At 41.7% G+C, this 25,430-nt stretch overlaps 1 protein-coding gene across 6 annotated transcripts in view; it reads right to left on the bottom strand.

Moving 5' to 3' along the window:
* Positions 1-25,430, bottom strand: part of LAMA3 (laminin subunit alpha 3) — a 263,998-nt gene that overhangs the window by 29,296 nt on the left and 209,272 nt on the right. For all 6 annotated transcript variants that reach the window (XM_045065455.1, XM_013051465.2, XM_045065456.1 and 3 more), the window contains 18 exons: positions 22,184-22,294; positions 21,963-22,074; positions 21,555-21,722; positions 20,178-20,374; positions 18,855-18,971; positions 18,072-18,226; positions 17,662-17,803; positions 16,750-16,852; positions 14,910-15,026; positions 14,629-14,808; positions 13,575-13,717; positions 9,973-10,143; positions 7,469-7,620; positions 7,150-7,312; positions 6,369-6,502; positions 5,389-5,533; positions 1,928-2,047; positions 1,429-1,562 (listed from right to left, as the gene is read on the bottom strand). In XM_045065455.1, the coding sequence (XP_044921390.1) occupies positions 1,429-1,562; positions 1,928-2,047; positions 5,389-5,533; positions 6,369-6,502; positions 7,150-7,312; positions 7,469-7,620; positions 9,973-10,143; positions 13,575-13,717; positions 14,629-14,808; positions 14,910-15,026; positions 16,750-16,852; positions 17,662-17,803; positions 18,072-18,226; positions 18,855-18,971; positions 20,178-20,374; positions 21,555-21,722; positions 21,963-22,074; positions 22,184-22,294 (2,564 nt within the window). The remainder of the gene's footprint in view (positions 1-1,428; positions 1,563-1,927; positions 2,048-5,388; positions 5,534-6,368; positions 6,503-7,149; positions 7,313-7,468; positions 7,621-9,972; positions 10,144-13,574; positions 13,718-14,628; positions 14,809-14,909; positions 15,027-16,749; positions 16,853-17,661; positions 17,804-18,071; positions 18,227-18,854; positions 18,972-20,177; positions 20,375-21,554; positions 21,723-21,962; positions 22,075-22,183; positions 22,295-25,430) is intronic.

Here is a 25,430-nt window from a genome sequence, read left to right as displayed (position 1 = left end):
ACACTATGAGTATCTGTGTAATGAGTAAATAAACGGGAATCTGAGATGGGCACAGGAGTGCTGACTTCCTCAAGTCACATCACATCCAATGGAATAAAATCAAGATTATTGCTCATTTATCATAGCAATTCATGGTTGAACTGGTATGAGATCGACGATATTAAACATGGATACCACCTCTTTGGTTCTCAATTTCTTTATCTATCAAATTCAGAGGTTATGTTCCATGCAAGGTCCTTCCTAGTTCAAAAAATCTAAGGACTTCACTCCCAAATTCAAGCGCTGAGCTTTCTCACCTGCATTTTTGTCTCTGAGGGCAACCTCAAGAACTTTAAAACAATATTAGTTTGTCTTTAGTAGAGATGGACAGATGCCCAAATATATAAGGATTCTTGAAGACAGACTACCTTTGTACAACACCTTGTAAATCACATCTAGTACTCCTTCCAACTGATTTATAAATTAGAAGAAGGGTTAACTAGCCTCAGATCTCATATAAGAATGATCACAATCAAATAAGGTGAAAAGGCTCTTCACTCAGTCACGAGTCTGTACTAACCCTCCCAGAAAATCTTCTTCCCACACATTAACATAAGCTGTTTAAAAGCCTTTTTGGAGGGGTGCCTGGGTGGGCTCAGTGGGTTAAAGCCTTTGCCTTCAGCTCAGGGCATGATCCCAGAGTCCTGGGATCAAGCCCCGCATTGGGCTCTCTGCTCAGTGGGAAGCCTGCCTCCCCATCTCTCTCTGCCTGCCTCTCTGCCTACTTGTGATCTCTGTCAAATAAATAAATAAAATCTTAAAAAAAAAAAAACCCTTTTTGGAGGATACAAACAAATTTAAATGTAAAAGTTATTTTAAAGTGCATTCTCGAAGTAGTATTGTTTTTTTTCTCATTCAGCTTCACTTCCTTTCCAATTAACTTAATTCATCCGTGTATTCATTATCCAGGAAGCAGTTATGCACCTGTTCTGTTGATAACACATAAGGGGCAGGTCATACAGACATGCCTTAGATTTTAGAGACACTTCCTGAAGGCAGCAACCCCAACTTTCAGTGCCTAGTGCTGCTTTTCAGGCCATGGAACTGCCGCACTCTCCTATGCTACCGTTAGGGACCCCAGGGCCACAGCCTCTGTTCTTAATGGCAGCATTGTCAAAACCAACCATATCCCCTATGGTTTCTCTCTCCCTGAGAATTACACTTAGGGGTGACCCATGGCTCCTTCACTCTCCTTCAGTGGCCAGTCCCGTAATCCGGTGTTTATAATCTGTTTGACTCTGTTGGTTAACATTGTAAATACTGAAAAGTTAAATTTTTTGTATTTGTTTCTTGCTAGACTTTAAAAAGGCAAACTAATTAGTAGCAATCATAACCATAACCACTCAGAGAGTGCATCTTTTTTTTTTTTTTAAAGAAACATCATCTTACCTTTCCCTGATTGAAATTGGAATTCCTCCCAGATAATATGTGCTGAAATCAAATATGTCACCGTGAATTAGGCTTCCAACCAAATCCACATTTATCCTCATAAGTTTTTGGGTTTTTCCAATTATGATCTGTATCTAAAATGAATGAGAGATGAGTCAGTAAGCAATGGGGAAATTAAGGAATCCTATTCAACATGGGTCAGGGGTATTATGTTTTTATTTCCTTCAGATTGATTATACACGTGATAGGAAGACTTTGAGCAGCAGCATTTATGGATAAAAATATAACAGTGAAACATTTCAATAGAAATGTTTGAAATTAATCATGTCTTATATATCCCATATACATATTTCATGCCCAGGTACTCAGATTTTGAAAGGAGGTGTCCTTCCTCTTTTAATAAGTTAGTCTGGGAATAGAAAAATGTTCTGGGTGCTGACTTAATTTTAAAGGACTGAGGACATTTAATAATTCACGTGAAAAGAATGAAAAGATGTACCGAATGGTCTTTCCCATTGTTGACAACCTGTGTAACTTCTTTTTCTTTCGGTGGCTCTGAATTCAGTTTGTATCGCACCAGGAGCTTGCCATCTTCTATATCTAGAGATATGAAGCGATCCTAGGGCACAGAGACAATGTACATTTACCAGAAGATTCCACAGAAGAAGGAGGAATCTCCTTCTCTAGAGGACTGGAACTCAAGTTACTCTCAAGTCACAAACTACTCTCAGCCGCAGCCCCCTCCTCAGTTAACAGGAACAACAGTGCTGTAATATCCAGCTGCCAGGATGGGCACGACGGGCAAGTGTTCTAAGTCGTGTTCCACATTGTGCCCAGTAGCGGCACACGGGAAAGGTGTAATACATGCAACTGTGATCACGATTTTGTTTCATGTGATCCCTAACCAGCAAGCACAAATGGGAAGGAAAAAGACACAGGTCATTACTACCATTTGAAAAGATGGCCGCCACATATTGGAGAGCGGTATGGTCTTAGTGAAACCCCCAATCGTTGCCTCCCTCTGTTCGCTGGTGGCTCGCTGTCTCAACCTCATTTGCTGCCTCATCTCCCTCCAGCCCCCCTCCTTCCATTTGAATGTGAGGGGTTCCTCGAGGGCCCACAGAGGAGCTCTTCTCCCCTGCCGCCCTCTCTTTGCCTCAAAGTCATAGTCACTTTCACAGGCCCAACCCAGGTGTGGGCCCACGAAGCCCAGATGCTTCTCTCCAGCCTAGACTTGTCTTCTTGGGGCCAGGTCCACACATCGGGTAACCTTATTGTTACTGCACGTGACTCCTGGATCCCTCAAATTTGAATCCCACAAGCAGAGCTTGTGGTCCACATGCCTCTCGGCAGTCCAGCCTTTCTCTCCATCCTTCCCACTGCTCTCTCTTCCTTGCTCTCTCTCACTAGTAAGAACCCTGCTAAGCCAGCCACGAGCCTACTAGGCGTCACTCTTTAACATTCCTCCCTCTCCCTTCCTGTCAAATCTTGTCAGTTCCCCCCATTTCTTAACTGTCTCTCCGTTTCATGCCACCCAGGGTCAGTCATACTTGACTAGCCAGACTACACAGCAATAATGCCCCATCCTCCCCACATCCACTCTGTCCCTTCGTGAACCCACTTGTCACTCTACAGCCAGAGCATTCCGTGGGAAATGCCAGCGTGAGCACATTATATTACCCTCCTTTGCTCTTGGGGGAAGCTCCGACTCCCCAGCACATGTTGTGAAGCCCCAAGCTCTCCTTCAGTTTCTTCTGCCTCTCTTTGCTCCAGCCATGTGGGCCACCATTTTGTCCCTGAGCACTCCCTGCCCTTCCCACCTCCAGGCTTTCTTTATGTCCCTCTCCCCACAGGGATCACCTGTCTGCCTTTCCCCTCCAAATGTTGTCTTCTCTTCCCTCCAGGTCTCAGAGTACCCATCCTTTTGTCTTTTATTCATCTTCATTCACCTCAGACTTTTCCTCTATACCGCTCATGGCCATTGTGATGACTTAATTAATCAACTAATGAGTACAGCTTTGTTAAGTATTTCTTTCCCCTCTAGAATAGAACGTTCTTTTATTTTATTTTATTTTTATTTATTTATTTGACAGACAGATATCACAAGTAGGCAGAGAGAGAAATTGGAGAAGCAGGCTTCCTGCTGAGCAGAGAGCCCAATGTGGGGTTTGATCCCAGGACCCTGGGACCATGACCTGAGCTGAAGGCAGAGGCTTTAACCCACTGAGCCACCCAGGTGCCCCTAGAATAGAAGGTCCCTGAAGGCAGCCACTGCATCCTTATTCCTGCGTAAAGCACATACTTGAAGCAGCCCTTTCCTTAGAAAGATATGCTGAGGAGTTTATGATGTAGGGCTTAAATGTTTATTCTTCCACAGTCCCTGGATAACAAGGGTTCTCTTTGATGTCTTCAGACAGAGTCCTTACATAAAAGTAACATCAGTCCATGGGGCACCTGGGTGGCTCAGTGGGTTAAAGCCTCTGCCTTCAGCTCAGGTCATGGTTCCAGGGTCCTGGGATTGAGCCCCACATCGGGCTCTCTGCTCAGCAGGAAGCCTGCTTCCTCCTCTCTCTTTCTCTGCCTGCCTCTCTGCCTATCTTTATCTGTCAAATAAATTTAAAAAAAAAACTTAAAAAAAAAAAAAAAGAAACTAACATCAGTTCTTATCTGGACCCCACATCTTGTTTTTGGGAACCAGTTAGCATTCATCACACTTGACAACTGCTGAGTCACGTCAGTTGAGTAATGAGCCACTCTGCTCAACAGCGTTGCTCACAATCATTTTTCCCTTATCTGGTTACTAAAGGCGCCATAAATTTTCTTCTAATATGAGTGGTACTTCTGGCTCTTGGTCTCTGAGAACTTCAAAAGGTAGTACAAAGAAGACCATTTTAGGAAACAACCACCTGGCCCTGAAGATGCTGTGTGACTTCTCAGCTCCTTGAATTCTATTGGCAGGTCAGGACCTTCCCAAACCCTCAGAACTGGTTCAGCCTTAAAATCTCCCAGAGGGTCAAGACCAGCCTCAGAGAGAAGAGTTGGATCAGGTCTGTGTCCCCACCCTGCAGGCAGAAGGGGCTGGTCAAATCCCAAGCTCCTTATCAATCCCATGTTCACAGAGATCCCAAGGGCTGATGCACATTTCTCCAGAAATGCTCCCTGTAGAGCAACCACCGAAGGCCCTACTGCTAGGACTAGTCACTCCAGACCCATCTCTGAGCAGATGGCGCTGTTCATCACTTATACACTTTGGATTTCCCAAACTAGACTTAAGAATGGCCTCCAGAAACTTCAGTGGCTTAAAAACAGAAGTGCTGGGCACCTGGGTGGCTCAGTTGATTAAGTGATTGCCTTTGGCCCAGGTTACGATCCTTGAGTTCTGGGATGGAGTCCCACATCGGGCTCCCAGTTCCATGGGGAGTCTGCTTCTCCCTTTGACCTTCTCCTCTCAAGCTCTCTCTCACTCTCTCTTTCTCAAATAAATAAATAAATAAATAAAATCTTTAAAAACAAACAGACAAACAAAAAAACAGAAAAGCTTCCAGGTCTTGGAAAGCCGAGGGTCAGGCTGAAGAGACATAATTCCACAGAGCCTGGCAAGAGTGGGACCAAGATGCAAACAGCAGAAAGTCAGTCTCTCAAACACCCTGGAAGGTTGTCATGTGATTCCAGGCAGACTAAGTAGATTATCAGGCGGACCGTGGTTTTCGAAGAATACAAGTGACAATGGCATGTTTGGTGGCATGTTCTCAAATTCCCAATTACTTGCCTCATTAAAGCACACACTCCCGTGGCCAAAGAAAGCAGACTTAGGCCAGGAGAAAAGATGCAGCTAACATTGGCACACTTTTTTCAGATCTAGCTAGTTACTGATAATAACCCAGTTATCCCAAACTTGCTTAATTGAGTGGACAATTTGGATTGTCCAAATTGGTTATTTGGATGTTTGTTATAGAATACCTTGTTTTCTGCAAAGAACAGCAGTCCTCTATCCATGGTGGTCTGAATCACCTGTCCGAAGGTTGGGATGGGAGCATTTGGTTGAGTTGGAACTCGAGCATAGCCTGTACCTTCAAAGTAATTTCTGTCTGACTCTTCCTTTCTCCTGTCAACATCAATGACCATACATTACAACACAGCAGCAAAGGACCACCACTCAAGTGTGCTCTCTGAAAACTGAGAAAAACCCATGCAATGTAGCTGTCATGATTTTGTTCAAGAAGAAACATCTTTAGAACAGGAAAATAGCCAACTGTTTCTCCTGGGTATGCGCTTAGGCTCTATGGTAATCAAACCCTACCTCGAAAAACGTAACAGTTGGAATCCCCTTTGAAAATATCTTCTTAGGAAGATGTGGCCTAGCAGCTGAAGACTGTGAAATGTATAAAATTATATTTCAAGTTAATAATTTTTTAACTTAATAATTTATTAACTTGAAATATAATTTTATTTGGAGCCGCAGTTTGCCCAAATCCTTTTAACTAGAGGGAAGGTCAGGAGCTTAAGATAACAATTTCCAAATAGTTTCAGGTGTCAGCGTACCTAGAAAGTCATGGTGTACTATGTGGACTAATTTTTTTTTGAAGCTTACAGTAAATATGTAATTTGTGCCTGAATCAGGTGCCATCTAATATTGAATATTTTGTGGTAGGAGGCACCAAAAATTTAAGAAGTATTGATTTTTTTTCAAAAAATCAAAAATTGGGAAAACTCTATCAATCTAATATTTTATGCAAATGAGGAAATTTTAGGGGTGGGCTAGTAGTATTGCATGCAATCATAATTTAAGATCTACTGGCCCAAAGCTATCCGTGACATCAAAAGCAATCTCATTGGCTCATTCCTTTATTACACGTAATATAACTGCAAGTTACCAAAAATCATAGTTACAGAGACGCTAGTTCCTGATTGTTTTGTTGTTGTTTGTTTGTTTGTTTTACCTTCTACAAGGCTCTACTTCCGTTGTGTTGAGATTGAAAGTTTGTTTGAAGTTGTACAAGCTCAGAACATTTTCATTGAGGTCATCTAACTCAATACAACCTTTGTATGGAGGGAACCTCAGTCTAGCAGGAAGCTGAAAAAAAAAAAGAAACAAAAAATCGAATTCAACTAAGGACAATGATCAGGTTGGGCAAGAAAAAGTATGAGCCCATTACTTTTAACTGCCATTGTAACACAGGGTTAAGAATGGGTACCCTGGGGAGCACCTGGGTGGCTCAGTGGGTTAAGCCTCTGCCTTCAGCTCAGGTCATGATCTCGGGGTTCTGGGATCGAGTCCCGCATTGGGCTCTCTGCTCGGCAGGAAGCCTGCTTCCTCCTTTCTCTCTCTCTCTGCTTGCTTCTCTGCCTTCTTGTGCTCTCTCTCTGTTAAATAAATAAAATCTTAAAAAAAAAAACAAGAATGGGGACCCTGGAGCCAGAGGCCCTGGTTTTGTTATTTACCATCTGTCTGACATTGGGCAAGTTATTAAACTACTCTCTCAGTTTCTTCATCCACGAAATGGAACGGTAATGATGCCTATTTAAATTCATAGACTTAAGTCTAGATCACAGCACACAGGAAGTACTAAAAAACGGTTAGCTTTTATCACTAGATATGCTTTAAGAATATATAGTGAAATCCATTTTATATATAATGGATAATTGAAATAGAGACCTGAGGTCCTTATGCCAAAGTGCAATGTAAATATTTTTGCTCAGTGAAATAACATTTACACTTACTCTGAAGTCAGGTGGGTAACCTCCAACATAAAATACAACATTTTCAGGATCCAGATTGAGGAGCGTGTGGCTGCTTCCACCATCCATTTCATGGAATTGGGATGTTCCGGGTTTAATGGATGTGGCTTTTTTGGTGTAATTTAGACTTGCAAACTGATAAATTCTGTTTAAAAACAAGTTAGAATTATATGTAAAAGTTATAGAAACACTGAAGAAGTCAAAGTCAAGATACTGAAAACGGGGTTTAGCAGTACATACACTGGGAGTTCCGTGAGTATGGGTCAGATTAATAAACAGCAGCAGGCCATGGGAGTCGTACCTCTGAAATTTCACCCGGTCCATAACTGCCTCCTGAGTTTCGCTCTTGGTCACGCTCTGGTCCACCTGGAGTTCCGACTCCTGCTCTCCCAGGTTGTAGACACACGAGAGCTTGCCATCTATAACTGCCATGCCAATGTAGTCCTTGGAGGCCTGGGGACATCAAGGCCACTTCAGAACATTTTGCAAACACACTGCTCCTCTCAACTTCACATCCCAAGAGAGCGCATTTCAAATAACTAAAGGGTTTTCCACAGTATGCCTTGGCCAGACAGAATGAATGAGGTACCTCTTTGCACAGAATAATACAGACAAAACAATTAATAATGTCTGCACTGTCTTTGCTCCCAGATTATTGCACTCAGATTCACTCCCCCTTTCGCTCAATCTGCAAATATTTGCCAAGCACTTGCCATTAAGATGAACCAGATATAGACTCAGGTCTCCATTAGATTTTAGTCCGGAAATAAGCCATTTTTGTTCTCCCTGTAGCACATAATGATCTCTTAACACTTTGTGCATGCTTTTGTTAAAACACCTAGAACCCTCTGTTATCACATGAGGTCAGTTACATATGCATCTTTCTTCTCTGTTAGAATACTAGCACCTGAAGGTACACACGGAGTTTTAAAGTTGTGGTAAAATATACATAACATGAAATTGACATTCAAGAAACAAGTTTCTGTTTATCATAAATACAGGGTGGGGTGCTCTGCAGGGAGATGGTTTAAATTTGTTGCAGGAATAAAGTAATGTGCATTTTGTCAAAATACACAGCAGAAAGTCATGTCCTAAGAAAGCGACAAATAAAGAACCAACATTTTAAAGCATTAGAGAGTGATTAATAATAGTGTCAATTTTAGGAATCTTTAACACCCACATACACAAATGATAGCCAATTACTTCCTAATTGGTCAGAATTTTCCAGAACCATGTTTCAGACATTTTCTTTTTCTTACCCATTATATTTTAATGCAGCCAGCAATTACCTTTTCCTCTGACACTTAAGTTGAAGAAATGTATTTTAAGAGGAGGAACTAAAGGCTACAATCAACTGGTCGAATGAACTGTTGCCTAGGTCAGGCTCAGTCGGTTAAGCATTGAGCTCTTGGTTTTGACTCAGGTCGTGACCTCAGGGTCGTGAGATCAGGCCCTGTGTTACGCTCTGCACTGGGAGTGGAGCCTGCTTAAGATTCTCTCTCCCTCTCCCTCTTCCCCACTCCCCTGCTCACTCTTTCTCTCTCTCAGGAAAAAAAAGAAAATGAAGTGTTCACAATGCCTGTAATAGTCAGTAGTGGTTTGAATAATTGAGAATGAGAAAGAGTAGGGCAACTACATGCCTTATTAATGAGGCAGCAGAGGCTTCATTCCACTTCAACCCTCATCTACAGATGGTCCCACCCCTGCCCACTTGGGGAAGGGTCTGCAGCTTGGCATTCTGAGGGGGAGGGCAGGGTCACGATTTTGTGAGGAAGAACCACGGCTGGTTTCCATGAAGCTTTGATATTATTGCCCTGGTTGTTTAGGGAGGGGTGCCGAACTTTAACCCCTAGTGTGCATGTGCTCGCATGTATACACACATATGTCATGTGCTGAGCCCACTGGGCATGTTGCACTATTTTTACCAAAATGCATCTATCTATAAACTGTAATTAGACTTATTTCTCATATTTTAAACATTTTATCTCCATCGGATAAGGCCAACAGATAACAATCTGCCCCTTGTGATGCCATCAGAGGGGGTGGAGTCTGTTGACATACCAGTGGGATTTCTTCCTGCTGTGCACATGGCAATGACACGTTTGAGACATGTGTCTCAAAAACCATATTCTTGAGCACCTGGGTGGCTCAGTGGGTTAAAGCCTCTGTCTTCAGCTCAGGTCATGATCCCAGGGTCCTGGGATCGAGCCCCGCATCGGACTCTCTGCTCAGCAGAGAGCCTGCTTCCTCCTCTCTCTCTGCCTGCCTCTCTGCCTACTTGTGATCTCTGTCTGTCAAATAAATAAATAATATCTTTAAAAAAAACAAAAACAAAAACAAACATATTCAACCCACAAAGATGATGGTGGGTTGGTGATGGCGGCATGGTCACCCCAGCAACATTCCAGGGGAAGCCTTCTGCTGTGTCATGTGGACACTTAACAGCCCTATGGAGAGAACTATGTGGCATGAAAAATCCCTCCTACCAACAGCCAGTGCTAACTCACAAGGCATGTGAGGGAGCCAAACTGAAAGCTAATCTCCAGCGCCCGTCAAGCCCTCAGATGACTGCTGCCCCAGCCCACACCTTGCGAGACACCTCATGAGAGCCCCTGAAAGAAGCCATCTGGCTAAGCCATTCTTGAACATCATACCATAGAAAGTGTGAAATAATAAATTTTTACTGTTGCTTTGGGCCACTAAATTTGGTGGTCATGCAGCAAATATATAACCAATATTCAAAAAAAAAAAAATCCTCAGGCCATATTGTTCTAAAAACAAGAGAAATGTTGAAGGAATACTTACATCTTTATTTCCGAGGTACATCACAAACATATTCTCCGTCCTCCCATATTCTCTTGAGTCAGGTCTTTGGAGAAACAAAGAAAGAGATGTGTATCCTTTCAAGTCTTCTAGGTCATTTGGCACCCGGACTTCAACTCCAGATTTACCATTGAACCTCATGGGGATAGCGACCTGTGAGGGAAGAGATCTATGTCATTAAAGATTCTTCTGTGAGGGAAGAGGGTATGCTGGGTATGCTCAGAGGGCCAGCCTGGGACTCTGCCACGACTCCTTTCAGCTCTGCACCAACATTTCCCAGTTGTTATGATAAAGGGCAAAGGAGTGTGCATGTCTCTTAGATCTGGCTTATACACTCATGAAGGTGTTTCAGGAGCTGGGTAACAAAGCATTCATGTTCTTCCTGTTTGCCAGTCAGGGGTCTTTGAGAAGTGCATCTAGTTCTCTGCACCAGAAATGTTAATCTTTATTATAATCATAATATAATTATGCTGCAGCCCTAGAAGGTTTTGTACAGATGACCTAGCATGTATGGAAGCACTTAGCATGGTGCCTGGTGTGTCGTAGATATATAACACATCAAAAATATTTTTAAAATAAATTCTTTAAGGAATCATTCCTGATTAATATATTACATGTTAGGGCGCCTGGGTGGCTCAGTGGGTTAAGCCGCTGCCTTCAGCTCAGGTCATGATCTCAGGGTCCTGGGATCAAGTCCCGCATCAGGCTCTCTGCTCAGCGGGGAGCCTGCTTCCTCCTCTCTCTCTCTGCCTGCCTCTCTGCCTACTTGTCATCTCTCTCTGTCAAATAAATAAATAAAATCTTTAAAAAATATATATATATATATTACATGTTACGGTTGCATTTACTATAGGCATTCACTCCTTAAACATGAATGCATCAGGGCTCTCTAAAAACAGTGCTTCTCAAATTCAGTTGGTGAAGGATCATTTTTCCCCCTCTCTAATCTTCCCTGGAACAATACTTTTGTAAATATATTAAAAATGAAATTATTAGAGAAATGAAATAAAGAAGGTATGCAAAATACAGATCTACTATCCCAAGCTTGAATTTTGAGGCAATTCAAATTCTTAAAAGTTTTTAGACATATACCTTCAGCTTTATATTTATATATAATGGACCAATAACAAAATTTCTAATTTCTCTGATGAGTGCTGGTCTGTGGACCAGCTTGGGTAGATGGTATTCAAATACAGAAAATAAATATTCCTTAATAATCTAAAGAATGACTCCTGGAATGATACCTGCACCAAGTATATCTTGTCTATCAAGCATTTAAATATTTATGGAAAACCTGGTTTATGCAAGGTATTATGTTGGAATGGCATACTCAGCAGTAGTGTGGGCTGTCATTTCTCAAACGTGCTGTGACTGAGCACCCCTCACCCACTTTACAGGCTCATTTGATGCCTCTATGTCTCCTCCCCTCTGCCCTTCCGTCTACCCAACCACAACCTGAGTCTTTCCTGGCATGTCCTTTGTCACCTGGAAAACTCTCAGTCTTTTAAATTTTTTAAATTAAGAAACCATCTCATGTACACATAAAACGATGTAGAATATACCTGTATATTCACTACATTCTTAATAAACTACACATAAGTTGTATAACTGAAGCTCCTTGCAAATCTCACCTTGTCCCCGTTCCTCTCTCCCACCTCAGAGGCCTTCAGAACCTGAATTTAGATTCCTATGCATAGGAATCTAATGTTGTACTATTTTCACCAAAATTCATCTATTTATAAACTGTAATTAGTCTTATTTCTCATGTTTTAAATATTTTAATATAAATGGTATCTCTACACACTCATCTACTACTTGTTTTTTTGGCCTCCCTCTGTTTGTAGATTTATCTATGTTGACATACCTATTGGCTCCAGCTCATTTACGTTTATTGTGGCATGCATACATTGATCACATTGTATACATTGTATACATTTGTATACATTTATCACAGTTTTAGCCATCTCCTATTGATGAACATTTGGCTTTTTTTTCCAATTATTTTTTGTGATGACAAGCTGTGTCACATTGAACATTCTTCTACATGTCCTTTAGTACCATTCTGAGACTCTCCAGGTAGAAATGAGTGTTGTCAAGACCTTCTCAACACAGCTTTATCCAGCTTCTTAGCCTGCTTACCAGCTGCAGCACTTAGCAGCTGGTGAGTAACCTGAGGCCAGGACTATGGCTTCCTAATCTCTCTGTCCTGGGTACCCAGAAGAGCGCCACAAAACCCAGGTGTTCAAAAGTGCTGGCTTTTTTTAAGCTGTATTTTATTATTTCCCACTTACATGGTACTATTAGCCAGGGCGTATTTTACATTACATAGTTTAATCTTAAAAATCTCTTGGGGGCCATCTTATTATGTACCCTCCTCTACAGATGAACAAAATAAGGCACAGAGAGGTAAAGTGGCTGGCCCAAGGTCCTACAGCTCATAAGTGACAGAGCTAGGATCAAAACCAAGGCACTCTGGTTTGGTTAACAAGTTCTTAACCACGGTATTATACATTTCAAATTTTGTTGGACAAATTAGTGAATGAACATAGAAGGGCAAAAGCTAGAAACATACTATTTCTCATTTTGGTTTCTATAAAGCATGAATGGGTATGTGGGTATGAAAAAGTAGTGTCTTCCAACTGCGCCTTATGCTCTTTTTCTACTAGAGGTTTTTCTTTTGTTTTGTTTTTTAAGACTTTTTTCCTTTATTCGACAGAAAGGGGGAGAACACAAGCAGGAGGAGTGGCAGGCAGAGGGAGAGGGAGAAGCAGGGTCCCTGAGGAGTGCAGAGCCTGATGTGGGGCTCCATCCCAGGATCCCAGGATCATGACCTGAGCCAAAGGCAGACACTTAACCTACTGAGCCACCCAAGAACCCCCCTGCTAAAGGATTTACGCTAAGAGTTCTTCTCTTTTCCCAGACGTTAGGACTCAAAAGAAGTAATAGTGAGCCTTGGAATCAACCAGTGTCCTTAGGGCAGTGATATTCTGACTTGGTTTCTCGACCCTCTGTCTCCAAATATCTCACAAGGGGGTGGATGAAAAATGCAAGCTGTTTCATTAATATTGTTTTAGGACAAAACAATTTCTTGAGAGAGAAGTGTCAGGAATTCAGGTAAATACTGTCAGGTTTAAACGAGAAAAGCTGATGAATTTGTGTTCCAGTGAAGAAAATCTGCTATCATCCTCTGTCCTCAGTAAAGGTGGATTCTACAACTTTCAACTTATAATAAGAAAGTAGGATCTGTGCAGTATCATATCAGCATATTCTGATGATAGAACCCTTACTTGAACTTGCAATAACACTTCACCAATGGGCTCTGGAAAACACTTCATCCCGCCTGCATAAACTCAGTGGGGAAGAAACTGCTTCAGGTCTCTGACATACCAGATCATTTAGGGCATGAAGGTAATGTGTGCTTTTGAAGGTTGACAGAAGAAAGTCATCTTTCACTTTCCAAACCACCAAAGAATTAGAAGAAAGACAACCATTTCATGTGTAAACAAACGTCTTCCCTTTCTTGGTGAATGTGGTAACTTCTCAAAGACCGAGCCTTGGTGCATGATGATGTGGGACACACCTACCTTATTTGCAGCATCTCTGGCCTGCTGAATTAGCTCCCGGATACGGTCCACATTATCAGAGATGTTGCCTAGTGGCAACAGCTGTTGGTTGATACTCTCAATCTTGCTCAAAATATCAGGCAGTTTATTGGTTAATTTCTTTACTGTTGGTGAGATGACAAAACAAATTTATAAATGTGAATTGAGAAAAGGTTAAATAGGATTTTCTCATTGACAATATTTGTCAAGAGTTATGATTGGTCCCCAAATATTGGGTAGGATGACTCAGAGTCAGGTAATACCTTCCCTAAATACATCATGGATTTTTACCTACAATCTAGTTATCAAATCATCTTTCTTGACCACTACAGAAGAAAATAAACCTCTGTTTTTGTTTTTGTTTTTTAAGATTTTTATCTATTTATTTGACAAACAGAGGTCACAAGTAGGCAGGTGGGGTGGGGGGAAGCAGGCTCCCCGCCAAGCAGAGAGCCCCATGCAGGGCTCCATCTCAGGAACCCGGGACCATGACCTGAGCCGAAGGCAGAGGCTCAACCCACTGAGCCACCCAAGTGCCCCTAAACCTCTGTTTTTTGATCCTTAGTATCAATTATAACTTAATACCTCATGATTAAGGGATCTGTATCTCTACTCTATAAAATGGAAAATCAATAACAATGTTAATGAATTAAAAAAAATCTTACCTAGTCTAATGAATAGAATACCCATATTTTTTAATGTATTATGTGAAACTATTTTCTAATATTTAAAAAAAAAAAGATTTTATTTATTTATTTGACAGAGATCACAGCAGAGAGGAAGGCAGAGAGAGAGAAGGGGAAGCAGACTCCCCACCAAGCAGAGAGCCCAATGTGGGGCTCGATCCCAGGAACCTGAGACCATGACCTGAGCCAAAGGCAGAGGCTCGACCCACTGAGCCACCCAGGTGCTCCACTTTCTAATATTTTAAATTTCTAATTTTGGGCTTTACCAGGGAAGAATTTAAATAAATCGACCAAAGCATATAACAATGCACAAAATGGATAAGATGTCCTGGCCAAAGGATGCCTGATACCTGAGTTATCCGCATCAGTGAGAGCCTTGTTGAAGTCTTCACGCTGTGTGCTCCCATACGTATCTTTAATTCTCGTCACATCTGTCTGAATGGGGCCGAGCCCATCTAGCACCTCATTTGTGATGTCATTGGCATTTCTGACCATGCTCTTTGCACTACTGATCATACCACTGATGTCACCTAAGGCACACACAGAGGGAGGTTTAAGGATCTGAAATGGTGGAAAAAAAGAAGCCAAGGACCGGGGGCGGGGTGCGGGGGCGGCGTAGGGAGATGCTGACCTCTCTGTATCCCACGAAGGTCATCACGGATGGCGGTGATATTGGTGTCAATCAACCCTTTCTGAACTGTTATAACCTTCAGAGTCTGTTGTAGGTTGTTGAGAGCAGGGCTGATTTCTACAATCAAACAAAGCATCAGGAGGCAATTACCTATGGTTTCTGATCTTCCATTGGTATTGGTGGCGCCTGAAGTAGCCAGCATTGGCAGAGCAGTGAGCAGATGTGCATCTCAGAGATACCCACTGTAGGTGCCTAGACCCACAGTTCCAGGGCACTCTGCTTACAGAGGCCAGGAGCATTCCCAAGCCTGTGGTATCAGGCTCCTCAGAAGAAATGGAGAGGCTTAATCTTTTAAGGGAGGTTTAACTCCCTTAAACTTGCCTCTGCTCGGGGCAAATGTCTCTTAGTGTAAGAAAAAGAGGTGACTGTCCTCTTCATTGCTGTGTCACAGTGCATTGTCTGGCAGTAGTCGGAGCTTGATATTAGGGCATACTTATTGAATGAATCAATGAATGAATGAATAATGCAGAAAGAATGCCTCTTCCGTCAGAATATAATAAAGAAGTGCCATTGAGAGAGCCTTATCCAAGCAAATAGACACACAAAGGAGGCTTTGTTTGTTTCTGTTTGTTTCCAGACTGACACATTTAAAACCATTTAGTGAAAGGGAAGGAGTTCACAGACATTCCTCGCTGATGATATTACCATTTGGGGTCATGGGAAATGACTAGTGAATGCTTGAAGAGCCAATGATGATATATGGTTTAAATTGTGATTCTAGGACTGATTTAAATAACAATGTAGACAAATACCACACAATCTTTCTTGTATGTGGACTCTAGAAACACCCTCAAAACAAAAACAACAAGCTCACAGATACAGGGAACATATTAGGGGCTGTCTGTACCTGGGGGTGGGGTTGGGGAAAATGGGTGAAGGGAATCAAAAGGTAAAAAGAAGCAATCAAGCTTGGTAGAAAACAAAAGAAAAGATACCGATGTCTTAGTATTTTAATCCTATTTAAAACCAAACCTCACCTCTTAGCTCAGATTTTGTAAAGGGAAGAGATGTTATACCAGGAAATTTTAATTCCTGCAATGTGCGAAGCAAATCATTCTATGTCACTACATATTTTTTTTGATGTGATTTTTCATGTATTAGGGTTTTTTTAATAAAAAAAAAAAGAAAAATACATTTGTTTACTGTCAGAAGGCCATCTAATCACTAAACGGACTAAGATGACTTCTTGGCTATGAAGGAACAAGAGAGACCAGAGAAAAATCAAGAGACGGCATTTTCAGAACACTGGAATTTGGTGAGATTGAGATGGTTTAATTGTTTTATAAAAAAAATTAAGCAAATGGGAACTTTTCAAAGATAAAATTTATGATTCAAAAATTCTCATGCTTCACAGTAGTAGTAATTTGGGTACTTTTACCTACTAAGACTCTAGGATTTAAGAAACTTTGAAGCCCCAGTGACCTGGAATTATTATGTGGGCCTTGAATGAGAAACCAGCCCTGCACATTGTGTACACCTCCAATGTCATGGTCACCTTTGGATTAAATGAAATAGGCCCTCAAGTCCTGGCCCAAAGAGACCTGTCACCTTTAAGATTTATGTATACTCATGAGGTTCTTGTTATTTTAGTACATGAGAGAATGTTGGGTAGAAACTTCAAATCTATAAAATAGACCTTGGATTTACAAGGTATCATCTGCATTGACACTGAGATTCCAGGAGAGCATCTGCTTCTAGAATTTGCTACTACTCCTGGTCTTATAGGTCCTTCTCAAGCCCTTGGCTATCCCAGCCACCCCCTACCCACCAACCCTAATACCTTGTCGTAGCTGCTTCTCTGTTATCTTGGCTTGCTTCAAGAGTTTATCACTGTCAGAACTCAGGGTTTTCGCTTTTCCAGGAAGATCTTCCTTTATCACTGTCTGAAAGCAAAGCATTCATCAGCCTCCAGCAAGTAAGTGGAAACCCAGAGGGAGATTTTCATCCTACTCTGAAAAGTCTTATCTTCAGTCTTTAAAGGATGAGGTTCAAAGGTGGGAAAGAGGTTTAAAAAAAAAACAAACTGTTTCTTAAAAGATATAATTAGGGCTGTAGGGAGATAGAGAACTCAAGGCTTAGGGAAGCAGACCTTTCCCTGGTGACCGACTGACAACCTATGTAACACCTATTTCATTTTTCTCCCTGTCCGCACAATACCCTCTTCAATAACTGAGACAGAACTGAATTGCTTTTGGGTGTTCAATATTTGGGAGAGAAACGTCTTTAACCTTCCAAGAAGGCCTGTCTCCTAATTCTCTGATGTCTAATATTCTGTTCTTTATTTTTAGGTATAGGAATATTATATGGTGCAGAGAAGGCCCCATAGGACGCTAAGGCATGCCTAGGTGTGAAGACAAATACGGGAAATAAATGATCACCACATTGTCCATAAAATCTTTCTCTTCCTTGGTAAATGTCAATACTTAATCACAGCCTAAATCATTCCTAGAAAGGGGCAGGATATATCATCCATCTTGGTTCAACACTGACAATCAGTGTAATTTCCATTTGGCTTTACAAATTGTTTTTTCAGCAGTGCAGCACAGATCAAGACCGTCAAGTGAAATACAGAAATGGTCCGCATCTAGAGCAAGTTCACGTCTATTCTATACAACGAATTCTGATTTACAATAATGCTTGTTTATATTTCTCAGTGCATACAAAAAGAAAGGGTCCCAGCGCAGGTGCCCACCTGGAGCGCAGACTCGGATGCGCTGGTGGCCTTGTTGGCGGCGTCCTCAGCTGCTTTGATGGCGTTGAGAATGTTCTCATAGGCCGTGGCGGCGTCCACTGCACAGCGCACCAGCTCATTCCCGCTGGTGTTCCTCTTGATCCTGAAAGACAGTGCGGGCCAAGGGCTCCAGCAGTCCCCACTGCTTGCAGCGGAGGCCCTCTCCACCGGCCTCTTCCCCCAGCTTCCCAGATTCATTGGGCAAATGGAAGACCAGAGGCGGCGTGCACGCAGCTGGGAATCAAACCCCTGTTGCAGGTGGGATTGGGTCGGGCCCTGGGTCCCACCCTCCACCCTGTTCTGGAGACCCAGTTGTCGGGCAGGCTTGCACACTAGGCTCCCCGTTCAGTTAGACCTCGGGGCTCACTCACTCCTCCAGCTGCTTCGCCAGCTCTTGCAAAGACTGCGCATGCGCTTCTGCCTCCGCCACCAGGGACGCTTTGCTGGTGGACCGGGAGAGTTCTCTCACTTTGTCATTTAGCCTGTGTCTTTCTTCCTTTATAGTGGCAGCTAACTTTTCATATTCCTATGTATCCAGGTAAACAGAGACAGTGTCCAATTGAAGCAAACAATGCATATGCCATTTTCTTGAACTCTCATAAACTTCAGGCTCCCGGGATGCATTACTTCGGCAGTGGGACTGACAGAACTCTAACTTTTCCCAACTTTGGAACTTTTTTCTTATGGTGGATACCCACTTTGGTAAGTTTTATAAAAGCACACTGTTATCATTAGGGTAAAGTTGTACTAAACCAAACCCTTTTTTTTCTGATTTAAAAGTAGCGATTATAAAAGATATTTCCCAAATACCCATTGGGCAGCTAATGGGGTCAATCTTTGATCAGTCCTAGATAGGCCCCACTAATAGTAAAAGTAGGCTTGATATTTTAAAAACAGCATTCCAATTTCGTTTCGTTTTCACAAAAGCAACCTTTGCTTGCTGTGGGCTAATTAGACGATAGGACTAGACAGAGGGAAGACCCATCATTGGCACTGCGGCACCCCAAAGGGGCAGCACGGTAAACATTTTGGTTTATTTCCTTCCATCTAAAAGACATCTATTGCAGAAAAAACACAGATTAGCCCATATTCTAGATTCCTCGTATACAATCTGAATGTTTTTCCAGTTTTCTGGAGAAGCAGTTTGTCTCTACCTCTTGGCTTTCCCTCATCTGCTGCAAGAGCACGTTGGTCTGCAGTAATGAAGAGTCCGCCGTGGCTAGGTACTTGGACAAATCACTCCGCAGGGAATTCGTTTGTTGGATTTGTGTCTGGAGAGAAAAAAAGAATATCTGCTTGAACGACATGATATGTTATCAGAAGGCAGAGGCCCAGTCATTGGGACTGCAGCGGAGAAGTAATTTCAGAGCCTGGAGCTTCTCTTGAACTTAAAGATCATCTAGGCAACTACAGAGCGAGGGGAAATCAGTTCCCTTTGCTGTGTGGGTGTGTTGTCATGGTTTCGTCAAACTCCATGCCAGGAAAACAACAGTTAACGCTGGGGAAGAAGCTTCCTATCCCGGCAGTGACTGGGCCAATGAGATGAGTCAGCTCTGCTTTGTGAAGCAGAATCGGGGATTTTCACTAAACAAATCAGCACCAACCATCACCATCGTCTATGCGCCAGGCCCCATGGGCACACACAGGTGCTTCAAAGTCCTCAACAAGAGAGCACACAGGACCTGGGGAGCCACCAAAGCTCCAAGACAAAATTGGATCATGCTCCATCATCATCATCGGTGACACTGGCGTCATCAGTGACTTCCAACAGCAAAGTCAGTCTAAAGAGTTTTCTGGAGTTAAGTGGATTGCCATCTACTAAGATATTATTTATTTTCTTTTACCAAATTCTTCTTGTTGGGGCTCAGTTCTGTGTTACTTCCCTCTGACCTTTCTGTCATTTTTTAAGGCCACAAGCTCGTGTTGCTGTCTCAGCATACAATGTGCACCACTGAAAAAACACAAGTACTATGAAATCTTGGGCTCTAAACCCTGTCTCTGCAGCTCCTGCATGAGGCCTGTATTTTAATCTATTTCCTGTAATGCAGATAATGGCTTAAAATGCCTTTGCCGGTGATTATGATAATGAGGTTTACCCAGCTGACACAAAAAGTCGCTTATTTAAAACATATATTATATCCTTGAATTTAATTATAGCAATATTGGTTTCATTTCTCATCTACTTGGCAACATTATTCCTCCAGTACTCCGTCAGCCCGGGGCGGGGGTAAAGCCATTTGCTCCGCTTTCTCTGTGGTTTGAGTTCACAATCTTTTCTGGTGACTGAGAAGTAGGAATGACTTTGGTTTTGCATTTAATTCCCGATTCCTGTTTGATGAGCATCTGCTATACAGACAGACACACACAGACTAGACTAGATGTGTGGACAGGTGCCCAGCCAAGCCACTTTGTTAAAGATACCTGCTTCCTCTGCCTCATCATTAATGAAAGCGTGCAGATGCTAACTGTGGACCCACCTTGATGGATTCCAAAGCTTTCTCGTTTTCTTGGTTGAGGCCAGTGGCCTGCTTTGCTTGGGCAGCTGCCTTCTGTAGCATGGCACGGAGGTCGCTGAGTTTGGCTTCGTAGTCATGCAAAGAATCCCGTAGACTCTTAACAAGGGCGCTGTTCTCGCCTTGGTGCTGTTCCAACCAGCTCTTAATCCGAGTCAGCACTGGAATACATCACATTTTGTTTTTCACTTGAGACATGAGTACTTTGAAGCTAAACTATAAAGACTACAGAAGAAGAATCGAGTTTCCACTCATTTCCTGGTTTTCTTTGAACTTATAAGGGAACAGGAAAGGAAACTAACATTTATGCAGCACCTGCTGTGTGCATGGCTATGTGTGCATATGTAACCCACATGAAAACAGTAATATCAGTCTCATGTTTCAGATATGGAAAAGGACAGGCCAAGAAACTAGGGGACTGATCCCAAGTTTCATGGCCAGTCTTGGCACTTGAACAAGACCTGCAGAGGGTAAATAAAGTACATACTCCAAACAGTACTACTAACACTACCAACTAACACTACTACTACTACTGTGACCGACTACTAACTGCAAACTAACACTGTCCCCTCCGTCAAAAGCAAACACTACTATTAAATCTGAACACCACAAATCGTAAAAGGAAACTGTTACCATCTGTATATTAGCCACTGAAGTACCATTTTATTAGAGAAGAAAGATCACTCTTTGAAAAACTATGCACCAGACTTGTGTTTCTCAGTTTTGAACTAATGAGGCATTGTCTCTTACCAGAGCCTTTAGATATATTCAATATCTACACCCAGTTTTTGGTTTCCACAATAGTAGTGCTAATATCAATTTGTGATTCCCAACCCCGATGTTGGTGAGGTGACCATTAAAAAATGATACCATGAGAAAGTTGGGTGGAGTTGAATGAAGAAGAAAAATGTTGTTAAGAAGGAAAAGGAGGTCTCAGTATCTAATGTCTTAGGAGAAGAATCTCTCTCTCTCTTTTTTTTTTTTGTGCATGACGGTAAGATGTTATGTTCTTACCACCTCTTGGTAGCTCAGAAAGGCTACCCAGGTTCACATGCTGCTCTAAAAGTCGTGTATGTTGGGGTGCCTGGAAGGCTCAGTCCACTGAAGCTCTAACTCTTGATTTTGGCTCAGCACAGAGTCTGCTGGAGATTTTCTCCCTCTCCCTTTGCCCTTCCCCCACCCTTCTAAAATAAATAAATAAACCTTAAAAAAAAAAGTCCTGTAAAGTGAAATGACAAGTCTTTCCACCTGTACCCAGGGACCCGACTTTGTTGTACTTTGCACACTGTATTTCAAGCCCACTAGAATGGACAGCATGCAAGGCTCTGGGAAGGTCCTTACAGAGCCGAGCCTCTCTCTTATCAGCTTCTGCTTTTTTCAGTTGCTTTCCAAAGTCGCGGTTCCGTAGCTCTCTCATCATGCGCTCTGCTTCAGCCCACTCTCTGGAAAAATCCCCTGGAGGCAGGTTGTTGCCTTCCCCATTGGTCCCAGAGATCTGCTTCAAGAGAACTAGAAAACATCGAGTAGTTTATTAAACTGGGAATTCTGTACTCCAGTCGACTACTAAAATACAAACAAACAAAAAAAAAGCACAGAGATTTTTATGGAGGGTTCATATTAGTTTTTTAGTGTCACTATAGGATCCCTTCCATAGTGTTGAACTCTTTAGGAGAAATTCTTTCAGGGCACAGAACAGGCTATGTAATAATAAAAAAAAAAAAAATTTAATTGGATTGAGTAACTCCTTACTGTGCACATTCTGGATGACATTTTTAATCTTTGTGTCCAGCTCTTTCGCACTTTGGATGGTCTGATCAACATTGTTATGTAATGCTTGTGCTTTTCTGGAATTTACTTGAACCTATATGAAAATAAATTCATTAGCAACAAACCATTTTGGGGAGGCAGAGCTATCAATATTTTGGGGACAGTAACAATAAAAAGTAAACGTTACTGACGTAACATCTTACCTTTTCTTGCAAAGTTTCAAATTCATGATTCAAACTACCCAGTTCCTTTTCTAGACCATCCATTTTTAATCCATGATTTGAAATGGCAGACCGGTAGGTGAGTAACTGATTCTGAAAGTAACATGCAAAGTTAATCTCACATTAGAGCAGAATTTTGGAGTAAGTCCTATCAACTTGGTAATCCTGGTAATGATACAGAAAGATTCATTTAGCAAGCCCAATACAGGTCCACAGGAAAAGGTTGGGTTCTTTGAAATCGGCTACTTGAAGACTCTACTCTCTCTCTTTCTTTTTTTAAGATTTTATGTATGTATGTATGTATGTATTTAGAGACAAGAGAGTATGGGGAGGGGCAGAGGGAAAGGGAGAGAGAGAATCTTAAGCAGACTCAGTGCTAAGCGTGGAGCCCCACAGGGGGCTCCATCTCACGACCCTGAGATATGACCTGAGCCGAAATCAAGAGTCAGATGCCCAACTGACTGAGTCAACCAGGTGCCCCAAGAATCTATTTTATGACGTAAGTTGTGACAAGGCTCTAAAATAAACTTAAAAACATGAAGAGATCAGAGATACTTTACTTGAATTAGTGACCTAACCTTAAAGAAATGAGGATGATACCACCTACCACCTACAGTCTGAAATGTAATACACTGTGTTGCTTTTAACTTTTATTTATTTATTTTAAGATTTTATTTATTTATTTGACAGACAGAGATCACAAGTAGGCAGAGAGGCAGGCAGCAGAGAGAGGTGGGGAGGCAGATACCCCGCCAAGCAGAGAGCCTGAAGGGGGCCAGTCCCAGGACCCAGAGACCATGACCCGACCTGAGGGCAGAGGCTTTAACCCACTGAGCCACCCGGGTGCCCCTTAACCTATATTTAACAATATTAAAAGCAGTGCCGAAGGCTACTTTAGCGAAGGACCCACTAGATTCAAAGAATCTGATGGCAGGAAGGGAATTGAGAGCTCATTTAAATGAACGCTCTCACATTACAAATGAGAAAATGGAAGTCCAAAGAAGTTGACTGACTTATCCATGCCACAGCTGTCGAGCTGACCACTGATTGCTTAAGGACCAGAATCCAGTCATTTTGGGTACTAAACTGTTTCATTACTTTTAGAGGGTGACATTGCTGCGCATAATATCTAGACTGGTGATCATTTTCTTTTTTTTTTTGGAAAAAAACTTGTTAATTCCTTGAAGAAATGTACAGGAAAAAGCAACATTATCACTTCCACTTGCAATGCGAGAGAGCCAGTGTTGGAGGGAACACAGGCTTTACAGCTTAGGTCCAAACCCGAGGTCTGCCACTTTGTAAATAAGCCTCACTGAGTTTTATCTCCTTCATCGGTAAATCGGGGAGTATAATATTACACTGCCAGGTTGTTTAGATGATGTTCTGAAGTGTCACATAACATCAACCTTCAAAAATGTCATTCCCCTTCTCAGGCTTATTCCTAGTGAATTTTCAGGGTATGTGTGATCTAAAATAGAACTCTTTTAATTCTACTGTGGGAAAGCTGAGGCATCCTACAGAATGTTAGCAGAATACCTAGATAAGTAGAGTGGGTAGTAAAGCGTGGTCTTTGGAATTTGATCTTGGTTTGAATTCTAGAACCACCTAGTAACCACCAAGTTACTTAGCTTTAACATGACTGGTAAATGAAGATAATACTATTTTCCTCATAGGACATTGTGAGAATTAAATAAAGCACTTACCACAGAGTCTGGCTCTTAAGGCCAGTACTAAATTGCTGGGTCCCTGCCCTTTGTTGAAGAGGTGCAGTGTTGGTTATATTGATGACAGCAAAGTGACTCCAGTGGCTTCTTTTTCTCTCCAAACACAATGGCTTTTTCCTCTCTATATTAAGTCTGAACTAATCATGAACTAAAATTTACCCTGATGGGATGGAAAATAGTCATTTTTCTAGCATGATTTTTTGCTACACAAAGTTCACCCTTGAACAAAATAGGTTTGAACTGCCTATGTCCACTTATACATAGACCTTATTTTCAACAAATATTTTGGAAAATTTTTTGAATATTTGTAACAATTTGAAAAAACTTACAGATGAACCATGTAGCCTAGAAATAACATAAAAATTAGAAAAAATTAGGTATTATTGTAAGAATACAGTATACAATACCTACACAAAAAAATGTGTTAACTATTTTTGCTGTTGGTAAGGCTTCTGGTCGACAGTATGCTACTATTAGTTAAGTTTCTGAGGAATCAGAGTTATATGAAGATTTTCAACTGTGCAGGGGGTTGGTGCCCCTAACCCCCACACCGTTCAAGAGTCAACTTTCCCCAAAGTCTCTTTTTACTATGTCTAGTTTAGGGTTTATCTCCTCTACTGAATTCTTCTACTTCAATGAGTAAAATTTTTTTTCATTTCCATGATTTTCAACTGGATCTTTTCATATCTACCCCTCTTATTTAGTTTCTAGTGTTTTTAACAATTTTCTAATTTCTTGTTCTTTCAATTGAATTGTTAATTCCTCAAAATAATTTTCTGATTGTCTTGGGATTTTCATTTTCTATAGAGGGAACTCATCTCTTAATGGTTGTTTCTATTGGATATCTTTTGTGTTGATATTTGTCTACTCCAATGTCTGCTGGTAAATATTGTCTCCCTTTCTCTCTGTGCTCTCTGTGTCCTGACCAATGACCTTATGGTCATCACCACTCCCACCCTAGATCTCCAAGGCCAGAACCAGATCTTACATTGGCAGCTTGAGTCTTGTACGTTATGGTGATGTTGAGGATGTCACATTCCAGTACAGACCCTGGTTTGTGAATCAGGTCTATAGCTTTTCTAGTTTCACCTGTACTCATTGTTCAACACTGAACACTGAGCCGTTTCAAGGTTTTTTTGTTTTTTTTTTTTTGTTTTTTTTTTTTAAGCCTCCATTCATGGGCAGAAGTGCCCTTCATTTCCCCCAGGAAGCCCGACTCTGACTCTGTGGGACACTTGAGGCCTTATTCTTCTCTTGGATATCCTCTGGGCCACCTTCTTTCCAAGTGCACATAGAATATAGTCCCAGATGAACCAAATCCTGGGCTATGAAAGAGATCTCAACACGTTTTTTTAAAAACTGGTATCATATTTAAAGTATATTCTTTGACCACAATAGAATTAAATTAGAAATCGATAACAAAAAGTTACCTGGAAGATAGATGTCCAGTTTGGAAATTAACACATTTCCAAATAATTCAGGGGTCAAAGACACATCATAAGGAA

Source organism: Mustela putorius, unplaced genomic scaffold (assembly GCF_011764305.1).
Source record: "Mustela putorius furo isolate JIRA1106 unplaced genomic scaffold, ASM1176430v1.1 tig00003858_pilon_pilon_pilon, whole genome shotgun sequence".
In the NCBI taxonomy this organism is placed as follows: Eukaryota; Metazoa; Chordata; class Mammalia; order Carnivora; family Mustelidae; genus Mustela; species Mustela putorius.
Note: the sequence above shows the minus strand (reverse complement) of the source record. Positions and strands in the feature narration are given on the sequence as shown.